This window comes from Drosophila montana, unplaced genomic scaffold, assembly GCF_035044405.1.
Source record: "Drosophila montana isolate Dmon_TW-CO22-7 unplaced genomic scaffold, ASM3504440v1 contig_3218_1, whole genome shotgun sequence".
Lineage (NCBI taxonomy): Eukaryota > Metazoa > Arthropoda > Insecta > Diptera > Drosophilidae > Drosophila > Drosophila montana.
The window spans coordinates 970389-991841 of record NW_026998098.1 but is presented as its reverse complement, the minus strand read 5'-3'; the positions used below and the strand labels follow the sequence as shown (position 1 = coordinate 991841).

The 21453-nt window shown below is 43.9% G+C and overlaps 5 protein-coding genes across 7 annotated transcripts; 3 read left to right on the top strand and 2 right to left on the bottom strand.

Annotated features, from left to right (window-relative positions):
• Nucleotides 1-741: 741 nt before the first annotated feature.
• Nucleotides 742-4343, bottom strand: LOC135433387 (uncharacterized). 2 transcript variants are annotated; one of them, XM_064689420.1, is made up of 3 exons: nucleotides 4047-4343; nucleotides 3958-3976; nucleotides 742-2249 (listed from the first exon to the last, which is right to left on the bottom strand). In XM_064689420.1, the coding sequence occupies exons 1-3, from the start codon at nucleotides 4248-4250 to the stop codon at nucleotides 1948-1950; spliced, it is 525 nt and encodes a 174-aa protein (XP_064545490.1). In that variant the 5' UTR covers nucleotides 4251-4343; the 3' UTR covers nucleotides 742-1947. The 2 variants fall into 2 exon arrangements, with proteins under 2 accessions (XP_064545490.1, XP_064545491.1); XM_064689421.1 differs by having other exon boundaries at nucleotides 742-2234.
• Nucleotides 2436-4055, top strand: lush. The gene is made up of 3 exons (XM_064689423.1): nucleotides 2436-2778; nucleotides 2837-2987; nucleotides 3824-4055. Exons 1-3 carry the CDS (start codon nucleotides 2521-2523, stop codon nucleotides 3910-3912), a joined length of 498 nt encoding a protein of 165 aa, XP_064545493.1. The 5' UTR covers nucleotides 2436-2520; the 3' UTR covers nucleotides 3913-4055.
• A 140-nt stretch (nucleotides 4344-4483) lies between the features above and the next one.
• Taf6 (TBP-associated factor 6) lies at nucleotides 4484-7289 on the bottom strand. 2 transcript variants are annotated; one of them, XM_064689411.1, is made up of 5 exons: nucleotides 6324-7289; nucleotides 6096-6265; nucleotides 5579-6034; nucleotides 4739-4988; nucleotides 4484-4661 (listed from the first exon to the last, which is right to left on the bottom strand). In XM_064689411.1, the coding sequence occupies exons 1-5, from the start codon at nucleotides 7206-7208 to the stop codon at nucleotides 4575-4577; spliced, it is 1848 nt and encodes a 615-aa protein (XP_064545481.1). In that variant the 5' UTR covers nucleotides 7209-7289; the 3' UTR covers nucleotides 4484-4574. The 2 variants fall into 2 exon arrangements, with proteins under 2 accessions (XP_064545481.1, XP_064545480.1); XM_064689410.1 differs by having other exon boundaries at nucleotides 4739-4991; nucleotides 6324-7288.
• A 330-nt stretch (nucleotides 7290-7619) lies between these two features.
• On the top strand, nucleotides 7620-16883 carry ash1 (histone-lysine N-methyltransferase ash1). Its single transcript, XM_064689888.1, has 7 exons — nucleotides 7620-7983; nucleotides 8164-8279; nucleotides 8968-10798; nucleotides 10986-14290; nucleotides 14350-15795; nucleotides 15852-16070; nucleotides 16134-16883. The coding sequence occupies exons 2-7, from the start codon at nucleotides 8184-8186 to the stop codon at nucleotides 16326-16328; spliced, it is 7092 nt and encodes a 2363-aa protein (XP_064545958.1). The 5' UTR covers nucleotides 7620-7983; nucleotides 8164-8183; the 3' UTR covers nucleotides 16329-16883.
• Nucleotides 16884-17029: 146 nt separating this feature from the next.
• LOC135433705 (ATP-binding cassette sub-family F member 3) lies at nucleotides 17030-19799 on the top strand. Its single transcript, XM_064689889.1, has 7 exons — nucleotides 17030-17535; nucleotides 17592-17815; nucleotides 17896-18543; nucleotides 18607-18780; nucleotides 18842-19332; nucleotides 19395-19486; nucleotides 19543-19799. Exons 1-7 carry the CDS (start codon nucleotides 17191-17193, stop codon nucleotides 19693-19695), a joined length of 2127 nt encoding a protein of 708 aa, XP_064545959.1. The 5' UTR covers nucleotides 17030-17190; the 3' UTR covers nucleotides 19696-19799.
• Nucleotides 19800-21453: the final 1654 nt, after the last annotated feature.

The following is a 21453-nucleotide window of genomic DNA, read 5'->3' as shown; positions in this document are numbered from 1 at the left end:
AAATTTATATAATTATTTATTGTATTTATGGTATATATGTAGATATAGTTGGGCTTATCAGAGAGAACCCCTCATATGCCGGTCCCTTTTAATGCTTATGAGCTTTGGAGTTAGACCCAGTTTCCATTACATGTTGCCGACCTACCCATATTAGAAGATAATCCATATCCAAAGCTAATGTTGGGGCAACATTTATTTCACCTGACATTGTTGCCCATAAACTCAGTGAACGTGTTGTGCATTGTTAATGATGCGGTTCGGCGGGTTTGGGTTTCCATAGAAGTCGGCTCCACAATTACCAAAGAGTATATAAATAGCTGACTAAATTCTACATTTAATTGCCTTATATCAAAGCCCAGTGTCAGTTATACATCAAATAATAGATAAATCACATAAACCGGAATGAGAGAAGAAAATGTCGTGAGAAAGAAGTCGACTGAACAAAGAAAGAAAATGATTAATTAATACGTTCGTATATTAACTATATACAACTTGAGGTTTCAAATTATTGAGGGCTATACAATAAAATTTAGATCAGAGCGACAATTTATCATAAATCTATCCAAGTTATATCAGTCAAAAACATTTTGAAACATTGTTACAATTTATTACTGATATTTTGTTGTTAACTAAATACAACAGTATTTAGTGCATTATGCACAATATTACATATTACACATATCTTTAAGCAACACACATAAACTTAAGCTAACAAATTAACGTTTCCTTCTTGGGACATCAAAAATAATTTCTACAGGCGTTTAGTTTTACAGATCATATAAATATCGCTTTATAAAGATTAGCTTTTTTTTTTTGAATCTGGTATAGATTGTTTTATACGTAGTCTCCAAAAAGGGTTTCACAAAAATATAAATAGAGTGTGTCGTGCGGAAACCTATGCCACGTAGAAAGTTGTACGGTATTGCGGTGTAAACTAAACTAAATTAATCTAAGTTTATAAGTTCATATATGTATATAAAATCAGTACACATTTATTTGCTTGTATATATATATAATATTTATATATATATATATATGTATATAGGTTCTTGAAAACATTCACTACTACACACACAGCTAAATAGGTTCATATACACATCTATATATTAGGGTTTCAATACAAATACTATATAAACGCGTGTAAATTGTATAGTTATAGTTAGGTGGAGTTTGAAAGGTCTGACATTGTTTATTCGGCTCTGTTTATCATATAATGCTCTCATTGATTGTGCTGTACGTGTGAACTTTTGATAGAGAAAGGGTTTTAGATGAGATCTTTCTTTTATAATTTAATTTTTATCAATCATTTTTCAATTTTGTAATTTCTAATCTAGAAGTTGTTTGTGCTTTTTGCAGTCGATTTAATATTTATGTTGCTTTTCTTGGATCACATTTAGGTTAACATAAAGTAATGTGTTTATAGATGTAATTTTAGTATTTGAATGCAATTGGTTATAGTTTCGGTGCCATTTAAGCCCTTGTAGGAAGCTTGCGAATGGAGGGGAAGACTTAAATTTGTGCATTTTGCGTGTTGAGCAAAGCAATTACATGTTTCATAAAATGCTAGTCTTATTAATAGTTTCAACTTCTGCAGTGAGGGTAGAGTAATGAAAATGAAAATTAATATTTGACCAAATATTTGAGTGTTAGTTTTAGTTAGTTCTATTGCACTGCAGCATGTTGAGATTCTATAAATTGAAATGCAATTAAACAAAGAATTTAACATGGCAGCACTGAAATTGTTGTAGAGTGTTAGATTATTCGTATTTTTAACAGTAATTGCTCAATTCATGCTTATAATGCCTAGAACTATATTGGTCATTTAAGCATTGTATTAATGATGTGGACTTCCATTTTGATCTCCTTTTGCCGCTGAGCTTAGGTCAAGCTGATTTTTGATTATGTTCCTTGAACTAAACATGGACTTTTCTTTTAAATTTTTGGAGTTTAGTCCACCAGTCGAACGCCCGCTTCCACATCGTCGGCCATGGTTACGCCCTTGGACTTTTTTTTGCCATCCGCCGATGGCTTCTTCTTGCTGAGCACCAATGTCTCAGGCTCATCCTGGGATTGTTGACGCTTGCCACCAGCTGCTCCGCTGCTGGCGCCATTGCTGCGCAGCTTGAACCGCGTCGTGGCAGCGGCCGCATTGTTGTTGGCACAATTGCAGATGGCATCGAAGATGCGCACCACAAAGCCGCGGGCACGGTTAACAACTTTGCCGTTCTTAAAATCTGGTATGGCGAAACCTAACAAGATTAGTGCCAAGGCAGTCATATGAAAATATAAAATTAAAGGGTTCGGTGAGCGTTTGACGAGAAAAGTGCAACGAAAATATTCGCATGCGATTGAGGAAATAAAAACAAATTGTAAAATGAAGCTATCACAGAGTAAATAACAATTTTCATTAATGTCACTTTTAATTGGTGACCTGTCACTCTGATTTGCCACGCCCCTGCCCCAAAAACAAGCTTATAAAACGAGCCGTGCAACACATATTTATCGCAATTGCGTGTCATCATGAGGCTTAACAAATACAAGGATCCATTGCCGCTGTTCGTTCACTCGCCCAATTGCCGTCGGTACAGATCCTGGCAGCTGCTGCTCGGCCTGCTGCTTTTGTGGCCAGAACTCTGCGGGAGCGTGAATATGCAACAGTTTATACAATCGCTGGACATGATGCGCAACGGATGTATGGTCAAATTTAAGGTGCCACCGGAGATACTGAATCGCATACGCGACGGTGATTTTGACATGGAGCCCACTCAAGATTTGCTGGTGAGCCGGTCAGCAGGCCTTAGATTCCAGCAGCTGCTTTACAATTTGTTTCTTTTAGTGCTATACGAAATGCGTGGCACAGCTGGCGGGAGTTTTGACCAAAAAGGGTGAATTTAGTGTGTCCAAGGCCTTTGCTCAGGTGCCCATCATTCTGCCAACGGAGCTGCAGGGGCCAGCAAAAAGTGCGCTGACCCATTGCAAGGAAGCACGTAAGTACAGTAGAAACGACAGACTTTTCTCTGATGCTAACAAATAATTATCTTGCAAACAAAGTATATTAAAGATCTAAGAAAAAAAGAGTTTAAACTTAACAACTCTAGAGTAGCCAATTAAATAATTGCAATTTTGAATTATCAAGTATTATAATCTTAATCCAAAGATGCGAAACGAAACGCAGTAAAATTTGAAGAGGCAGATTTATGCGGAACATAAAATTAAAAATAATTCTTTTTTTCCGACCGTCTAAACTAGACCAAACAAATTTTTAGATTTCATTCAGAATCCTCAAACAAAAACTGGTAACAACTAATTTCCAAACAAAAAAGAACCTAGCCAAAAAAAATATTTGCAGTACTTGTTCACACACAAATGTCTTCCTATAAGATTGATCCGTTATATCTATAACATTATATTAGTTCGACGTGTGTCAGATTAATTATTTAATCGACAATTGGTCTGTTCGTTTACGAAAATACGAAGGAATTGCAAATTTTAAACCTTTATCCTAAAATTTTCAATATCAGCCTTATAACATAAATAGGTTTGCATTGGAACAGATAGAAAAGCTATATAATGGCTATAATATGGGTCTGAGAGGTCTGCTCTCATGCAAGGATATATAAAAGTTCATGTTAGTAGGTTACCAAAAATATCATTCTTGAATCTTTAACTTGATTTTTCAGAGTAAAACTTTTTAAGAATATTTTAATGGTTAACTTATAAATATCTGGGTGGGATCATAGAGAAGCCAAATTTCAACTGCTGATTTCCACTAAATCTTTTGCTAAGCCCCACTTCAATATACAAATATTTCTTTTGATTACAGAGAATGCCCACAAGGACACATGCGCGAAGGTCTTCTACATAAGCAAGTGCATGGCGGACTTTGATCGTGCACACTTTAAGTTTCCATAGCAACGAAAGAGGTAAAATTTTCAATATATTGGGTATTTTACTTACTCTGTCGCTTCTCCTTGCCCTGTGGAAAAAAATGCGTGTTTGCAATGCATTAAACGTTCGATTTAACGGAAAATAAATGTTTAGCCAACCTGTTGCAATTTGTGCGCCTCGAGCGCACGTTTATTGGCCTCCGTTTCAGCGCGTTGGGCCACCTCATCGATGAACTCGTGCAGAATGGCCATGTTGTTGGGATTCTGTTTAAATTGCTCGATGCGCGCCTCTAGCGATTCCGTTTCAATTTTGTTCACACTGTCTGGTGAGGCGGGCTCGGGTTCCGCAAATCTTGCGTGCATTTTTTGTGTATTTAATTGAATACTTGGAAAATATTTTACAAATTTCCTGCTACTCTTGAGCTTTGCCCTTGTCTAAAACACGCACACACACTGATTCGGTATGTACAAGGAGTTTGCTTTGTGCTGTGTGTTTTGGTTAAAAATCAATAGATGGCCACTTCTGGTGCTCCCGCACATGCGTGTTGGATGCGTGTTGCGGAGTGCACAATTGTAAATATTTGTATGGGGGTAGCTTTCTGTTAATGCTGTTTATTGCATGTCTTGTATAAACTAAGGTTTTGCACTTAAATGACTAATAAAAGGGGGCGAGAGGTGAGAATAAGGCTATTCCAGATGCGATAAATCATCCAGTTCGGGCGGTGCGCGCACTATTTCCGTTTCAATGATCAACGAATTGGCATCCACAATGCTCTGAAATGCGTATAAACAGCATATTAGAGTGGGGGTGTTTTTTAGGGATTTGGCAGGTACCCAGGACTGCTACACACATTATCATTGCTGCGCGCTGTTAGCAAACTATTTGCACCGCCAGCACTGCCCGTTGAGGATGAATTTGAATTTGAGGCATTGGCGCCATTCGCCGAAGACGATGACATCACCACACTGTGCGGTGAGCTGCCACGGCGCACCACCTTCGCTTGTGACTGCTGTGGTGAGTTCTGTGTAACAATCACAAACTTTTGCGCCGGTTGATTCGCTTGTATGGCGCGTATTTGCGGCAGGGCGGCAACAACAGGGCTGCTAAAAAATAAGAGAATAACTTATTAATATTTAAATTATTTCAAACAAGAATGTTCTACCTTACACAAACTACAAATTACTGTCTATAGCGTCAAATCACCTTCACCTCCAAGACAACATTATTCTCATTTTTGTTCTGGCTGTCTGATTGGGGATCAATGCACAGCGCAACCCGTAAGAGTTAGATGAAGCTTCACGCTAGGGCGGGATATAGGGAAATTCCACGAGCAAGTTTGAGAAATCGCGGAAAACGGTTGTATGAAACTTTTTTGTTTGCTATCCCTTAATCTCACATTGAAAGTTATTTGAGAAGCGTTTCACACTTTTCGCAAAAATAGTACAAGTAGATTTAAATTACTCCTAGGGCGTTAGATAGATGGAAAATTAATTTCTAAAAATGTGGAGCGAAAAACTTAAAAGGGCTAAAGCCGGGAAATATCAGATAGTGGATATATATTCATGTAATACAGGTTATAATTTATATCCATTACTAGATTCTTATTTCTAACACAACAATACATAGCTTTATAGATCAGTTAGACCAGGAGCTACACAAATAATAGCTTATACACAAGTGTATATCTTACCTCTGTCTTTGTGAGTTCGGCATGGACACGCGTCCAATGGTTGTGGCAGTTTGAGCGGCACTTGTTATGGGCGCCGTGTTGATGCTGCTTGAGGATAACGTGACAGTGCTATTGGCTGGTGCATTGCGCACCTTGACCACAGCCTGGCACAACGAAGGACCCAAAAAACCAAAATCTATTTTATATTCTTCGGCAATGTCTGGCGCTACGCGCATTTGCTTTAGTATCGGCGGGCAGCATTTTTGGAGCATGGCACGTATATGGCCAGCGGCCGTCTTATCGGTATTGCTCATCGAAGTGCCTAGCAAATGTGGCTCGATGCGTTCCGAGATGAACTTGAGGCGTGGTATAATAAACACTTTAATTACTTCACCGCCCAGCTCTGAGAGGCCCGCAATGGAACCATAGAGCGATGATAAATGGGTTTTATCATTTTGCAGAGCCTTGCTAAAGATCCTGTAAAGATGACGAATATCAAGGATGGTATTTCATTGGATGGAATCTTTAGTGAAATTACCGCGTAACACGCGTTTGCAGGTTATTTGTAAGCGTGTTGAATGTTTTGCAAATTTGTGCCATTAGGCGAGAGGCAAAGTCACGTAATGCCCAATGATTGTCCAACTCGGGGCGCATGCACAGCTGCTTGGATACTATGCAGGTCATCACAGAGGGTATAAGTTCATGTAGCTAAGAGAGTGAAAAGTTAATTGTGGACTCCATTAAGCTAGCTGCTGCGTTAACTTACATATTTCTCCAGGAAAAGAGATGGATTGTCCAGAAGGGCACGCACCATGCGCATCAAATAAATAAGCAGCGCCAAATTATTTTGGACGACATTAACTTTGACGCCCTCGGCAATGAACGTGCACATGCGAGGTAGCATTTCGTGTAGACCGGGATCAGAACCAAGCGATTGGAGCGCTTCTGCGCGCCTCGGCTCATCCGACCCGACACAGGCCTCGGTGATCTCTTTGTAGTACAGCTGCTGTTCCACAGATAACTCATGCGTAGCCAGCTGTTTGACGTGTATTGTTTCCACGTTTTTAAGTTTGTGTATTTTGCCAGTGGTGGGTTTTCCGGCGGCATCTTTATTGAGTCCTTGGTCTAGTTTAATAACGGGATTTACAGAGTCCATGAACTGTGAGTCCTTGGAGAGAGGTGGCGGATTTTCCGGCACAGTGGGTTGTATGCCCTCCACAACAAACCAATGTGAGCGCAGCGTCAGGTCAAGCGGTATCTTAACCGAGCTGTTTGCGGTTATCTCACTTAAATCGATCTCCTTGTCCTCAGTGAAATGCAACTCGCGACCGCCGCCAGAGGCGAAGCGAAAGGGTATAAAGTCCTTGGCAACAAATCCATACTGCGGCTCAATGTTGCGCACTTTTAGCGACATATCGATGTCTTTGACCGACAGCTTCTGGCGCTTGGCATGGTGCATGAATTTGGCGGCATCCTGTACAATGCGCTTCAGCTTAATGGAAACATCTTCTGCCAGCTCTTTGGCGGCGTCGTCGGATAGAGAGCCCACTCCGATGCTTTCGGCTATTACTTTCATTGATTCAGCTGATATGCTGGAACCATACAGCATGCTGCTAGCTGCGCTGCTAGTTTTGGACGATTTATTGCTCATTTTAACAAATAAACAAAGATTTTTCACCCAGCAACAGTATTTATCTTCTTCTTGCTACGGGTAGAGGTGGGCGACTAGCGCTGCCGATTGCCCTGATGACACATTCTGTTGGCTAGAATTATCGAACTAAAAAATGCTTGAGTTGGTTTTAGATCGACAGCGATTAAAATGTAACAATTTTAAATTGGACTTGTAAAGTAGTTAGCTATGATGTAAAATGATAATTAGGTAGTTATTATCTTCCTGCCTTCGCTAGGTTATGGTAAAACTGCGAACAGTGTTGGTAAGAAGACATTGCCCGGCTGATTCTCTATCGAATACTCGATATGCTGAATAATCGATGCGGGCAAAACATCGCTTCGTTTTGCCGTCCCTAATTCGTAGTTTCTTTTCTTTATTTATGTTCATACCTTGTGGCTTTTTTGTTTTATTATTGAAATTATAGATTATAGTATGCAAAATATTGCAAACGTTATGCCATAAACCATTTGAAACCTGTGCAAGTGTAAAATATGATTAGCAATTAAATTTAAGTGCATTAAAGCATGTCGCGTCGCGCCTTTCGAACAAAGCAGCAGCAGTGAAAATTCAACGCGAGACTGCAGGGTGAAAACGGCGCCATTTTAAGAAGCAAAACAAAGCCACACGCAAAAGCAGAAAGTAAAACTTGAATGCAATGCAATTAAAGGCGCAAAAAGCATATGCATATGCTCAAATAACAATTTTATTATCGGTGTGCATAATCAATTGACGCTACAAAAAAATATTACAAAACGTAAGTGTGCATGTGTGTGTGTGTGTGTTAGTGAGTGGTGCTCCCTACAGCCCCCGCCCCCTCAACACCGTTGCTGTCTGTGGCGTTTTGTGGTTTGACCTACTTAAATTGTCAAAAATTCTGAACGTGCTGTAATTAATGTGACCAGGTTAATATAATTTTGCTATTTTCCTCGCACAGCTCCGCCCTCGAGTCGAAATATGAGCAGTGGCCAAAATGAGGCATCAGCAGCAGCAAAAAAGGAAAAGGTTCTCGAAGCGCAGCAACGTACACAAGAATCCGGCAGTGAAAATGAGGTATGTCTTGCAAAACTATAAATATAATTATAATTCAGACGTGACGCATTAAATAACCACATAAAATTAACATTAACTTTTACGACACACATACATACACAAATACATATGTATACCATATGATAATATGCTCAGGTCCTTGCCGCGCTACTTCTAGAAAAATACAAGCTCTACATTTGGGTATTTCCAGAAAGCATTTATAATCAATTAACACACGTAACGTTTACTTTTTACGTTTTAAACACCAAACTATTGCCCATTAAAAGATTAACATTTACATATATGTATGTATTTTTTCATCATATTTAAGAAGTTCGATCATCTATATTTTGTTGTTTATCTATGTTGAGAGCATTATAATTTTGTCATGAAATGTGTAATATGAAATGTGTATATTATATAGCTTGCACAGATATCGATCGATCGAAAACTAAGTTGTTGTATTAACAACTTTCTTGTTGTTCATGATGTCTTAATCAAAATGGGCAATCACGAGTTCTATTATTCCTCACATATATGAGCACATAAATGAGCACTCTATACGAAGAATCCTTAGAAAAATGAGTTTTTTGTGGAAACATTTCTCATATATCTTCAAACCCCTTAGGCGTCTTTTTAAATGTTGTGTACATTAGTTTTGCATTGACCTAAGTTTATTATAGAAAATTAACATATGTTTGTTTTTCAGGAAACCGACTCTATTACGGATCAGTCGAGTCAATCGAAGTCTACGAAATCAGCAACACAATTTAGCGTGCAACGTTCGGATACTGATGGACTGCGCATGAAAATATCGGCTATAAGGAACCCGCCCTCAACAACAGCAACAAGTTTTACAAATTCAACAGCTACAAAAGAAACAGCAAAAACTACGGTTACAACAGTTGAAAACAGTTCCCGTAAAAAGCTAGCAAAGGTGCGAAAGATGAGCGAGGCTCATGAGTTGAGCGGGTGCTCAGCGGAGGTCAAGGAGAAGCATAGGGAAAAAGAGAAGGAGAAGGATAAAATGTTGTCGACGGTAAACACAACCAAAAAGATTAAAGTCAAACGCAAGAAAATTGCGCAAAAGAGCAGTAGCAGCAGCAGCAATAACAATAATAATAACAATAGCAAAACTAATCGCAAGCCTGCAGCAGCTTTTAGTTCCGATTCTGAGGATGATTTGCCCTTAAAGGTGCACATGCAACGGGCGCCACGATTGCTGCTAACAGCTATTGGCGGTAGCCAGGGCCAGGGCCAGGGCGAAAACCACATGGGCATCTCTAGCAGCGACAACGAGGAGCTTGTGAAAGCAGCGGATCTGGTCAAGGCAGCCATTAAGCGCGTAGAAAGCGATGCTGAGGATAACGCAAGCTTGGCAGCAGGTATTGCTGCTGCGAAAATTAAGCAACAGCTGCCCCAATATCAATCTACGCTCCTGAAGGACTTTATGGAAAAAACGCAAAGGTTGAATCAGCCTGGCCATGCCACCAGCTTACCCAAAGCAGCGACGCAGCCAAATGCAGCAGCGGCAGCAGCAGCAGCAGCTGCTAATAATAACAGCAGCAACAACAACAACACGCTGTCGCAGCCACTGCAACGCAAGCGACGCGGCCGCCCCAAAAAATTGCAACCAACTGTTCCCACCAATGCACCTGCTGCTCTTCCTGTTGCTGTGCCCACCATAAACGAGTCGGCAGATTCGGGTGTAATTAGCACAACGCCTTCGCCCAAAATGCAGCAGTTGCTGATCAGTGATAATGCCAAGCCCAAAATAGATATGGCCTATCTGGACAAGCGCATGTACGCAACGGCAGAGCGAGTGTTGTATCCACCGCCGCGCAGCAAGCGCAGACAGGGCAACAAGAAGGCAAGCAAAGAGGAGGTGCAAGTGGATCCACTCTGGCGCAAGATAGATGTTAACAAAAAGTTTCGTTTGCGCACTGTTAGTGGCTACAAAAGCGATGGCGGCGGCGGTGGCGGCACCTCAAATACTATTTGCAGTAAAATTCTTGCAGCCAAAAGCGGCTACGTCTCGGACTATGGCAGCGTGCGGCATCAACGGCACAATCACAATTCGGGCTACAAATCTGATGCCAGCTGCAAGAGTCGCTACAGCAGCCGCAGCTGTGCCAGTCGTCGCATGAGTCGCGCCAAAAGTTGTGGCTATCGCAGCGACTGCAAGGAATCCTCCGGCAAATCCAGCAAATCACTTCGTCGACGCAGACGAGCCTCCATGCTGAGAAGCGGCCATGACCAGGCAACGCAGGCGCTGAGCGATGAGCATGATCTGGATATATTGCAACTGGCTGGACTCTCACTTGGCCAGAGCAGCGAGGAGAGCAACGAGTACATCAGCAAGCCCAGTCTAAAGTGTTTACCCAGCACCAGTGCCAGCAAAAAATATGGTGAAATCAATCGATTCGTTGCAACAGGCCAATATTTCAGTGGAGCTGCAAAGCCGGCAACTACAAGTGTTGCTGCAGGAGCCAACACAACAACAACAACCACGACAACAGCAGCAGATAATTTTATACAGGGTGAGTATGAGACCGAAAGTAAAGGCTGTTTTAAGCTAAGGTTGTAGAGTTTAAACTGGCGACTTGCCGCTTGTTAGTCAGACTCTTATACACCAATGCCATGCAGTCTTCGACCTAAAAGCTCACAGTTCGGTTAGGACAAACTCTTTTATATATAAATTAATAATTAAATAATGTTATGTTCTAGGTAAAATGTTGCTGCAGCGCAAACACTCGATTAGCCAGGACACAATGCTGCCCGGCAAGAGTGCGTGCAAAATTAAGAGTCGACGCTCGTCCGCCGCAAGCATGTGCAGCAGTTATGTTTCCGGTGCCTCACGAGTGCGTCGACGGCATCGTCGCAAGAGTTTCAGTCATGCGAAATCGCTGAACATTGACTCCAAGCTGCTAACCGAAATTGACATAATCGCAAGTACATTTCATGCGCGTTGTCGCATCCAGGATGATCGCCTAACGGCGAGCAGCGGCAAGGAGAAGCTGCTCGCCGAGGCCAACAAACTGCAAGCCACGCTCACAGCGCCCATTGCGGCCACGTTGCCGCTGCTAAATGGCGGTGGCGGCAGCAGCAACAATACCACAGCTGCAACTGCAACAACAAAGCCGCTCAAGCGGGCACTAAAGAAGCGCAAACTTAACGAGCCCCTGATTGATTTTGCCATGCTCTCGGCCAGCGCCGGCAATAGCAATGGCATCAGCAACAACAACAGCAGCAGCAGCAACGGCGCCAAGCGGCGACATAAGAAATCGAGCAGCAACAGCGGCGGCAGCAACAGCTCTAGTCCCGACGACCACAAGCTACCGCTGAAGAAGCGTCATTATTTGGTCACAACCGGCGCCGAGGTGGCATCGGCTTTTGCCAGCAACGGGAAATTGAATGCCGAAGCTTGGGCAGCTGCTGCAGCGGCGGCCAAGAGCAGCGCCAATACCAAAGCCCAGGCGCAGTTCAATGCCAAGAAGCTAACGCCCAAAAAGCGGCATTTGCTGGTCAGTCAAGAGGTCGCTGGAGGCGCAGCCGCTACAGCTGGCAGCGCTTCGCCATTGCGCATTGTTGTTGACAATAATTCCATAAGCGGTGGCAAGCTACTGGACATAAGCCCCAGTTCGCTGTGTTCCCTGAAACAGCAGCGGCGTCAGGGCGCCAAAGCAAAGAACCTGATTGTGGCCAGTTCGGGTGCAGTTGCTCGTGAGCTGCCCCAGCAGCTGCAGTCGCCAGCAGGCAGCAGCAGCTGTCCACCGCCAGGCATTTTTGAGCCTTCCGTGGAGCTGGAAATACAAATACCCATAGCCAAGCTCAATGAGTCGGTCATCACAAAATCGGAGGTGGAATCACCCCTGCTAGCCGCGCTGGACATCAAAGAGGATGCCAACAAGAAGGAGCAGTGCCAGCGCGTGCTGGAAACGCTGCTGCACAAGACCGGCGGCAATTTGTTGCTCAAGCGCAAGCGAAAGAAAATCAATCGCACAGGCTTTCCCACAGTTAGGCGCAAGAAGCGCAAGGTCAGCGTTGAGCAGACTGTGATGCCACAGCAACAGCAGCAGCAGTTGGAGCAGCAGCAGCAACTGTTGCCCGCGCGCGAAACACGCAGCAGCAGCACCCTTGCAGCGGCTGTGACAATGGATTGTGAGCGAGTTCCGAAGACAGGCGAGGCGCAGGAAACTTTTGTGGCACGCAGCAGCAATCAGCGTACGCCGCGTTTGTCTGTGGTGGCGCTGGAGCGTTTGCAGAGACCACAAACGCCGACAAACAGTGGAGGCAATGCTAGAGGCAGGCCACGTGGCAGAGGCAGACCTAAGTTGCAAAAACCACAACCACCACAACCGCCACAACCACCACAACAACAACAGCAGCAGCAACCACAACCGGCAGCTCAGCTCTTGAAGGTGCAACCAGCCAAAAAGCGCGGGCGCGCTGCCAAGCAAACGGAGGTGCTCCTGCCCAGACTGGAGCGCAAGCTGGAGCGTAGCATAAAACTGCCAGCAGGCATTGATCCCAATACAAACTTTAGCTGTAAAATACGCTTAAAGCGACGAAAAACTATACAGCAGGAGTCACTCAAGCGACAGGAGCCAGCCAAACAGCCAGAACAGCAGCAGCAGCGGATAGATGTGACCACACCTCTGGCAACTAGCGATGACCGAATGCAAATCGCAGTCGAAGCGGCAGCCAAACGCAGCCAGCAGCCAGTGCCAGCGAGTGAGCATGAACCCTTGCCTGCGCACGAGTCCTCATTGAATTTGGCAACCGACTATGGCAGTTGCAGTGATACCAGCGAGGATAAATGCAGCACTGCATCGCAGCGGAAGCGCACCAAACTGAAGAAAAACTTTTTGGTGGCTGGTCTCTTCTCCAATTACTTCAAACAGTTGCCAGCTGGAGCGGCTCCAGCCACAGCTGTCGCTGTCAAGCAGCCAAACAGAAAAGCTACCGACGGGGAGCAAACGGAGCAGCAGCAGCAGCAGGGCAGCGTTCTGCTGCCACCGCCCAGCTATTGCGAGCGATATTTTAGACGCACCTTTAACGACTTTGAGTTACCCTATGATATATGGTGGGCCTATAGTCACGATAAGCTGCCCACGCGGCATGTGGTGCCCTCTTGGAATTATCGCAAAATACGCACTAATGTCTATGCGGAATCGGTGCGTCCTAATCTAGCTGGCTTTGATCATCCCAACTGCAATTGCAAGCCTCAAGCGAGTGGCGCCTGTCTGGACAACTGCCTGAATCGCATGGTCTATACAGAGTGTGTGCCCAGTAATTGCCCAGCTGGCGACAAGTGTCGCAACCAAAAGATACAACGTCATGAGGTGGCGCCAGGCGTGGAACGTTTCATGACCGCCGACAAGGGTTGGGGCGTGCGCACCAAGCTGCCCATTGCCAAGGGCACCTACATACTGGAGTATGTGGGCGAGGTGGTCACTGAGCGGGAGTTTAAGCAGCGCATGGCTAGCATTTATCTAAATGATACCCATCACTATTGTTTGCACCTGGATGGTGGCTTGGTAATTGATGGCCAGCGAATGGGCAGCGACTGTCGTTTTGTGAATCACTCTTGTGAGCCCAATTGCGAGATGCAAAAGTGGAGCGTGAATGGGTTGTCGCGCATGGTGCTATTCGCCAAGCGTGCCATTGAGCAGGGCGAGGAGCTTACCTACGATTACAATTTTTCGCTATTTAATCCCTCCGAGGGTCAGCCGTGTCGCTGCAATATGCCGCAGTGCCGTGGCGTCATCGGCGGCAAATCTCAACGCATCAAACCGCTTCCTGCGGAACTGAAGACAACTGCTGGTGCGGAGGGTGCAGCGGCTGGAGTAAAGGAAGCCAACGGTAATCAACATGGGCGTCAGCGCAAGCACAAGGCCAAGAAGAATGCACAGCGCCTGCAGCAAGCTGCCAAAGAGGCAATGGTAGTGGCACGGGTGCAGCAGCTCTCCGAGAGAGAGAAGAAACTGGTCAAGCAGTGTAATATCTTTCTGGTGCGCAATTTCGAGAAGGTAATTAACATGAGTTCTTTAGTTCGATGCAATCTCTTAACATTTGCTGACATTTACAGATTCGTCGCTGCAAGGCTAAGCGCGCTGCGGCAAAAGCGCAAGCCGCTGCTTCACCAGCTGCTGGTGAGGCTGATTTACCAGGACGTCGTCCATCGACACCATCGTCCAGTTCACTGCTGGCCGCACAAATATCGGCACTATGCACGCCGCGCAACATGAAAACGCGTGGTCTAACGCAAGCCGTACAGGATCCGGAACTGGAGAAGATGGCCAAAATGGCGGTTGTGTTGCGTGACATTTGCACAGCACTTGAATCGCTCAAGATGTTCGAGCTTCTCTCCACGCTGCCCAGCAGCAAGAAAAAGAAGCAGCTAAAGACGGCGCGTCTTGATTTTAAAACCATACAGGCACAGGTGGAACAAGGACATTATAAAACCCCACAGGCATACGATGAGCACATGCTACAGCTCTTCACAGAGGCACGTCAATTACACGGCGACGACGAGGGCAAGTCCAACGCGCTGCAAACGCTGCTGGAAAGCTACACGCAGCAGAAGGCGGCTAGCTACGCACAGCTGCTGGATATACTTGGCAAACCAGAGGCACTGCACAGTTTTAAGCCCAAGGAGGAGGTGGAGGTAACGGTGGCGGACCTAGCGAAAACATACCAGTCACAGGAGAACATAAAGCAGAGTACAAAAGTAACTGGGTCCGCGACGCCAGAAGCTAGTGCAGCTGTTGTTGTTGGTCAAGAACTGCCGCCAACCGATGAGGAAGATGTGATACGTTGCATATGTGGGCTGTACAAGGACGAGGGTCTTATGATTCAGTGCGCTAAGTGCATGGTCTGGCAGCATACAGAGTGCACCAAGGCGGACATAGATGCGGATAACTATCAGTGTGAGCGCTGCGAACCGCGTGAAGTGGATCGCGAAATACCCCTGGATGAGTACACGGAAGAGGGACACCGCTACTATCTATCGCTAATGCGCGGCGAGCTTCAGGTACGCCAAGGCGACGCCGTTTACGTTTTACGCGACATACCTATTAAGGATGAGACAGGCAAGGTGCTGCCCAGCCAGAAGCACACGTACGAGACCATTGGAGCGATTGATTATCAGGAGTGTGACATCTTTCGTGTTGAGCATCTGTGGAAGAACGAGGCGGGCAAGCGTTTCATTTTTGGCCATCACTTTTTGCGTCCACATGAAACCTTCCATGAGCCCTCGCGCCGATTTTATCCCAATGAGGTGGTTCGCGTCTCACTGTACGAGGTAGTGCCCATCGAGTTAGTGATTGGACGCTGCTGGGTGCTGGATCGCACTACATTCTGCAAGGGCCGGCCCATGGAGTGCAACGATGAGGATCATTGCTACATATGTGAGCTGCGCGTGGACAAAACTGCGCGTTTCTTTTCCAAGGCCAAGGCGAATCATCCGGCGTGCACCAAGAGCTATGCTTTTAAAAAGTTTCCGGAAAAACTTAAGATCTCGAAGAGCTATGCGGTAAGTGCAATAGTTGAAATATTAAAATGGAATTCATTAAATTAAATTGTTTTCAGCCACATGATGTGGATCCGTCGTTGTTGAAGACGAGGAAGCAAAAGACTGATATAGAAGTAGGAGCAACGCCCATAAAAATGGGCAGGCAGGAACAGAAGACAGGCCAGACAACGGGCAACAGAAAGCAGCGTAACACACAGGCGGGGACAGCCACAGGAGCGGCTGCATCAACACAAGTACCTGTTCAAGTATTAACGCCAGTCGCGCCAAATGGACAGGTTAATATCTAAACAATAACAATTGGCGCCATAATCACATTCAATCAATTTTCATTATGGCAGGTTCTCAAAAAAAAGCGCTCACGTTTGGAGAATGTTCTTAATACCATGAAGCTGAAATGTCTGGATGCGCAGACAGCGCAGGAGCAGCCAATCGATTTGTCCTACTTGCTAAGTGGACGGGGCGCCCGACAACGCAAAACCAACTGCACCAGCAACGGCGGCAGCAGCAGCAACTCGGCAACGCCGTGCGCCTAGTGGATGCTAATATGTTTAGCCATGTACATAAATACTTTAGAGGCATTGCGTACTATTTATACAAAAATATTAATAATTTTATGTTTAGTTTTAGTTAATAAGTTGTAAAGCGCATAAAACGGTGATAGTAGTAATTCTAGTTTGTAAATTGTTATGAACAACTTCTTGAGCAACTTACGTACGATTTTTATAAAAGCTGCAATTATTTATGCATATATGTTTACAATTATTGCAATTATTTGATTATACATGTATGCCTATGATTATGGTCCATCTTTATAGACAAATTTCTTATGCTTTTTAAAATTGTTTAACATATGCATTTCCATTTATTATTATGTTTTACAAAAACCAAGGCCCCTCTTTTAATAGCGTTTAGCATTGTTATTTTAAATTATTATCTATTATATTATGTTATGGCTGCTTATCAAACTACTTGAGCAATACAAGTAGTACACTCATTGCGCGATTAGTTTTAAATCATGTATATTTTAAAAAATTGTTATCAACTTCTAACACAAATTTAAAAGTAAAATATATATATATTTTCATTAACAGGCAAATCCAATTTCAAAAGGCCACTGAATGTTCTCTTTATATCGATAGTGAGCTTTTCGATAGTAAAGCTCTAGCAGATTTTAATATCGATAGGCCTAATTGGTTACAGCAACCCTGTTTGGGGTTTCTTTTTTGTTGGCACGTTGATGAACGACCAACACATTGGAGCTGTGCTTAATCAAATAATAATAATAATCAATTTATTTAAATTAGGCCAGTGCCACTGTGTTCCATTGTGCAGCAACCAATATTGGATTGCGTGATCACGGTCAAGTGTATAGCAGCAACAAGCAACATTAACAGGATGAGTCAATACGCGATCATTTTGCAACGTGAGTTTCCGGCTATAGACAATGAGCTAAAGGACTACGTTGAGGGCGTCCTAACAAGCACCGAAGAAGATTTTGACACGTGCGATGACATCTTTGATGCAGTCGGCGACATACTGCAGGGTATCGATGGCGAAAAGTCTGAGGAGAGCATACGAAGCCTTTGTGATGAATTTTTCAATATTATAAAGAATAACTCGAAGAACGTTGAGCACAAGGTGCTTAATGCGCCTGTTAATATTGAGGAGATGGCCAAGAATATGGCACGTATGGACCAAGATATGCAAAGTATATGGGTGGTCAACAAGGATGGCGCTAATGTGAGTAACTATTCAAATTTAAATGAAGCTGCAATTAAGACAAATAACTATTATAGAAAGTCGACTCCAAAAAGCTGGAAAAAGCGGAAGCTAAACTAATGCAGAAACAGGAGAAACGCCAAGAGGTGACCAAGCTGGGCGTTGTGCCGGTGGCTGTGAAGCTGCAAACGGCCACCGCTTCTCAGGTGACCAACAAAAAGAACACCAAACTGGATCAGAAGGGTCTGAACCGCTCCATGGACATTAAAATTGAAAACTTTGATTTGGCTTTTGGTGAAAAGTAAGTAAACATCCAAAGCTTTAGTAATCCCATTACAATCACAATATAAAATTTTAATTACCACCATCATTTTTTTAAAGGGTTCTTCTGCAGAACGCCAATTTGCTGTTATCGTTTGGTCGCCGCTATGGTCTGGTTGGCCGGAACGGACTCGGCAAAACGACGCTGCTGCGCATGATTGCTGAACGTCAGCTGCAAATACCGTCGCACATCACCGTACTGCATGTGGAACAGGAGGTGGTTGGCGATGAAACCTCGGCTGTAGAGAGTGTACTCGAATGTGATACGGAGCGTACCCGGCTTTTGACGAGGGAAAAGGAAATTCTAGCTGCCTTGAATAGCGGCGTACAGGATGCGACGCTTTCCAGCGAACTAAGCGAAACATACGCCGCACTGCAGAATATTGAGGCTGACAAGGCTGTGGCACGTGCTTCTGTGATACTTAAGGGTCTAGGCTTTGATGCAGACATGCAGCTTAGGCCAACGAAATCATTCTCCGGTGGTTGGCGAATGCGCTTGGCTCTGGCTCGAGCGCTATTCTCAAAACCGGATCTGTTGCTACTTGATGAACCGACGAACATGTTGGACATTAAGGCCATTATTTGGCTGGAGACTTACTTGCAAACCTGGCCGACAACCATCTTAGTGGTATCTCACGATCGCAACTTCCTAGATACGGTACCAACGGACATAATCCATCTACATGCACAGGAGCTAGAGGCATACAAGTGAGTATTCATTCTGATTGCACCCAATAAACAGATTGTCTCCAATCTTCTTATCTTACTCAGAGGCAATTATGAGCAGTTTGAGAAAACCAAAACGGAAAAACTTAAATCACAGCGCCGAGAATACGAGGCGCAACTGGCACACAGGGCACATGTTCAGGAATTTATTGATCGCTTTCGCTACAACGCAAACCGTGCCTCATCGGTGCAGTCCAAAATCAAGATGTTAGAGAAGCTGTAGGTAAAACGAGAGCTTTAGCTGAAGCTGATTTAACTCATATTTTGCTTTGCTCGCCAGACCTGAGCTCAAGCCAGTGGAAAAGGAGACAATTGTAACGCTCAAATTTCCCGATGTGGAGCCGCTTAATCCGCCCGTGCTGGCCATCTCAGATGTCTCGTTTCGTTACAACCCCACTGATCCGTTGCCCATTTTTAAGGGTGTTAATCTATCAGCCACCTCGGATTCGCGTATTTGCATTGTGGGCGAGAATGGAGCGGGCAAATCGACTCTTCTTAAGATTATTGTGGGCCAACTGAGCACCATCTACGGCAACATAGTGCTCCATCGCGGCCTGCGCATTGGCTACTTTGCCCAGCATCATGTTGACCACTTGAATATGAATGTCACCTGTGTGGGTGTCCTAGCGGAACTGTTCCCTGGACGCCCTGATGAGGAGTACAGACGTCAGTTGGGAAGCTTTGGTCTTTCGGGACCACTGGCTCTGCAGAGCATTGCCAGCTTGTCTGGTGGACAAAAATCACGTGTGGCCTTAGCAAAAATGTGCATGGGTATGTATCAAAATTTTCCAATGCAATAACGCGTATTCTATTATGTTCGCTCTCTTAAATAGCGGAACCAAACTTCCTAGTGCTTGATGAGCCGACGAATCATTTGGACATTGAAACTATAGATGCACTGGGCAAAGCTATAAATGCATTTAAGGTATACCCAAAACTTTTATTAACGCTCCTAAGGCTAATTTAGTTATGTTATTTTAGGGCGGCGTCATTTTGGTCTCTCACGACGAACGATTAATTAAAGTCGTCTGCAAGGAGTTGTGGGTCTGCGGGAATCGGACAGTGCGAGCTATAGAAGGCGGCCTGGATGAATATAAACGTGAGGTATACAAGGAAATCGAAGCTAATAGCTGAATATTATTTATTTTACAAAAGATTGCGTGAAAAAATGTAGCAATAAATTTGTAGTTTGTCAGAGATATTTAAAAAAAGATTTAATATAGAAAATACCAACAAAATATAGTTTGTTAAACTAACGAATAGGTTTAGTAGATAAGACTACATTTTGACATCAGAAGATTTGAATTGTTGTGTACAACTCGCCAGCAGTATAAATAAGGCTGCCCATCGAAGCTCTGTCTCAGTTGAAGCTGCAATGCCGCGCTGTACAGATCGTATTATTGTGTATGTGTGTGTTTGTCTAAGAATGTTAATGCAGACCATGCATGAGTGCTGGCAAGAAGAAGAACCAACAGTATAAATACGGCTGCACATCGAAGTTTGGTTTCAGTTGAAGTTTGGTTTGAGTTGCGAAGCAGCCCTATGCAGATGGTGTTAAATTGTGTTTGTGCTAAAATATAAAATGCAGATCATGTGTGTAAACTTGCAAGAAGTTAACCAGCAGTATAAATACGGCTGACCATCGAAGCTAGGTCTCAGTTGAGGCTGCGAGGCGACCCTATGCAGACGGTGTTAAAATGTGAATTAATAAGAAAATATAAAATGCAGATCATGTGTGTAAACTAGCAAGAGGAAGAGCCTGCAGTATAAATAAGGCTGCACATCGAAGCTGGGCCTCAGTTAAAGCTGCGAGGCGGCCCTATGCAGACGGTGTTAAAATGTGAATTTGTATGAAAATATAAAATGCAGATAATGCATGTGAACTAGCAAGAGGAAGAGCCTTCAGTATAAATAAGGCTGCACATCAAAGCTGTGCCACAGTTGAAGCTGCGAAGCAGCCCTATGCGTACCGTGTTAAAATGTGTATTTGTATGAAAATATAAAATGCAGATCATGTATGTAAACTAGCAAGAGGAAGAGACAGCAGTATAAATAAAGCTGCACATCAAAGCTGTGCCACAGTTGAAGATGGGAAGCAGCCCTATGCAGACGGTGTTAAAATGTGATTGTGCTAAAGTATAAAATGCAGATCTTGTGTGTTAACTTGCAAGTAGACCCAGCAGTATAAATATGGCTGACCATCGAAGCTAGGTCTCAGTTGAGGCTGCGAGGCGGCCCTATGCAGACGGTGTTAAAATGTGAATTAATAAGAAAATATAAAATGCAGATCATGTTTGTAAACTAGCAAGAGGAAGAGCCTACAGTATAAATAAGGCTGCACATCAAAGCTGGGCCTCAGTTAAAGCTGCGAGGCGGCCCTATGAAGACGGTGTTAAAATGTGAATTTGTATAAAAATATAAAATGCAGATAATGCATGTAAACTAGCAAGAGGAAGAGCCTTCAGTATAAATAAGGCTGCACATCAAAGCTGTGCCACAGTTGAAGCTGCGAGGCGGCCCTATGTGGACGGTGTTAAAATGTGAATTTGTATGAAAATATAAAATGCAGATAATGCATGTAAACTAGCAAGAGGAAGAGCCTTCAGTATAAATAAGGCTGCACATCAAAGCTGTGCCACAGTTGAAGCTGGGAAGCAGCCCTATGCAGACGGTGTTAAAATGTGAATTTGTATGAAAATATAAAATGCAGATCATGTATGTAAACTAGCAAGAGGAAGAGCCTACAGTATAAATAAAGCTGCCCGTTGAAGCTGTGTCTCAGTTAAAGCTGCGAAGCAGCCCTGTGTAGACGGTGTTAAATTGTGTTTGTGATAAAATATAAAATGCAGATCATGTATGTAAACTAGCAAGAGGAAGAGCCTGCAGTATAAA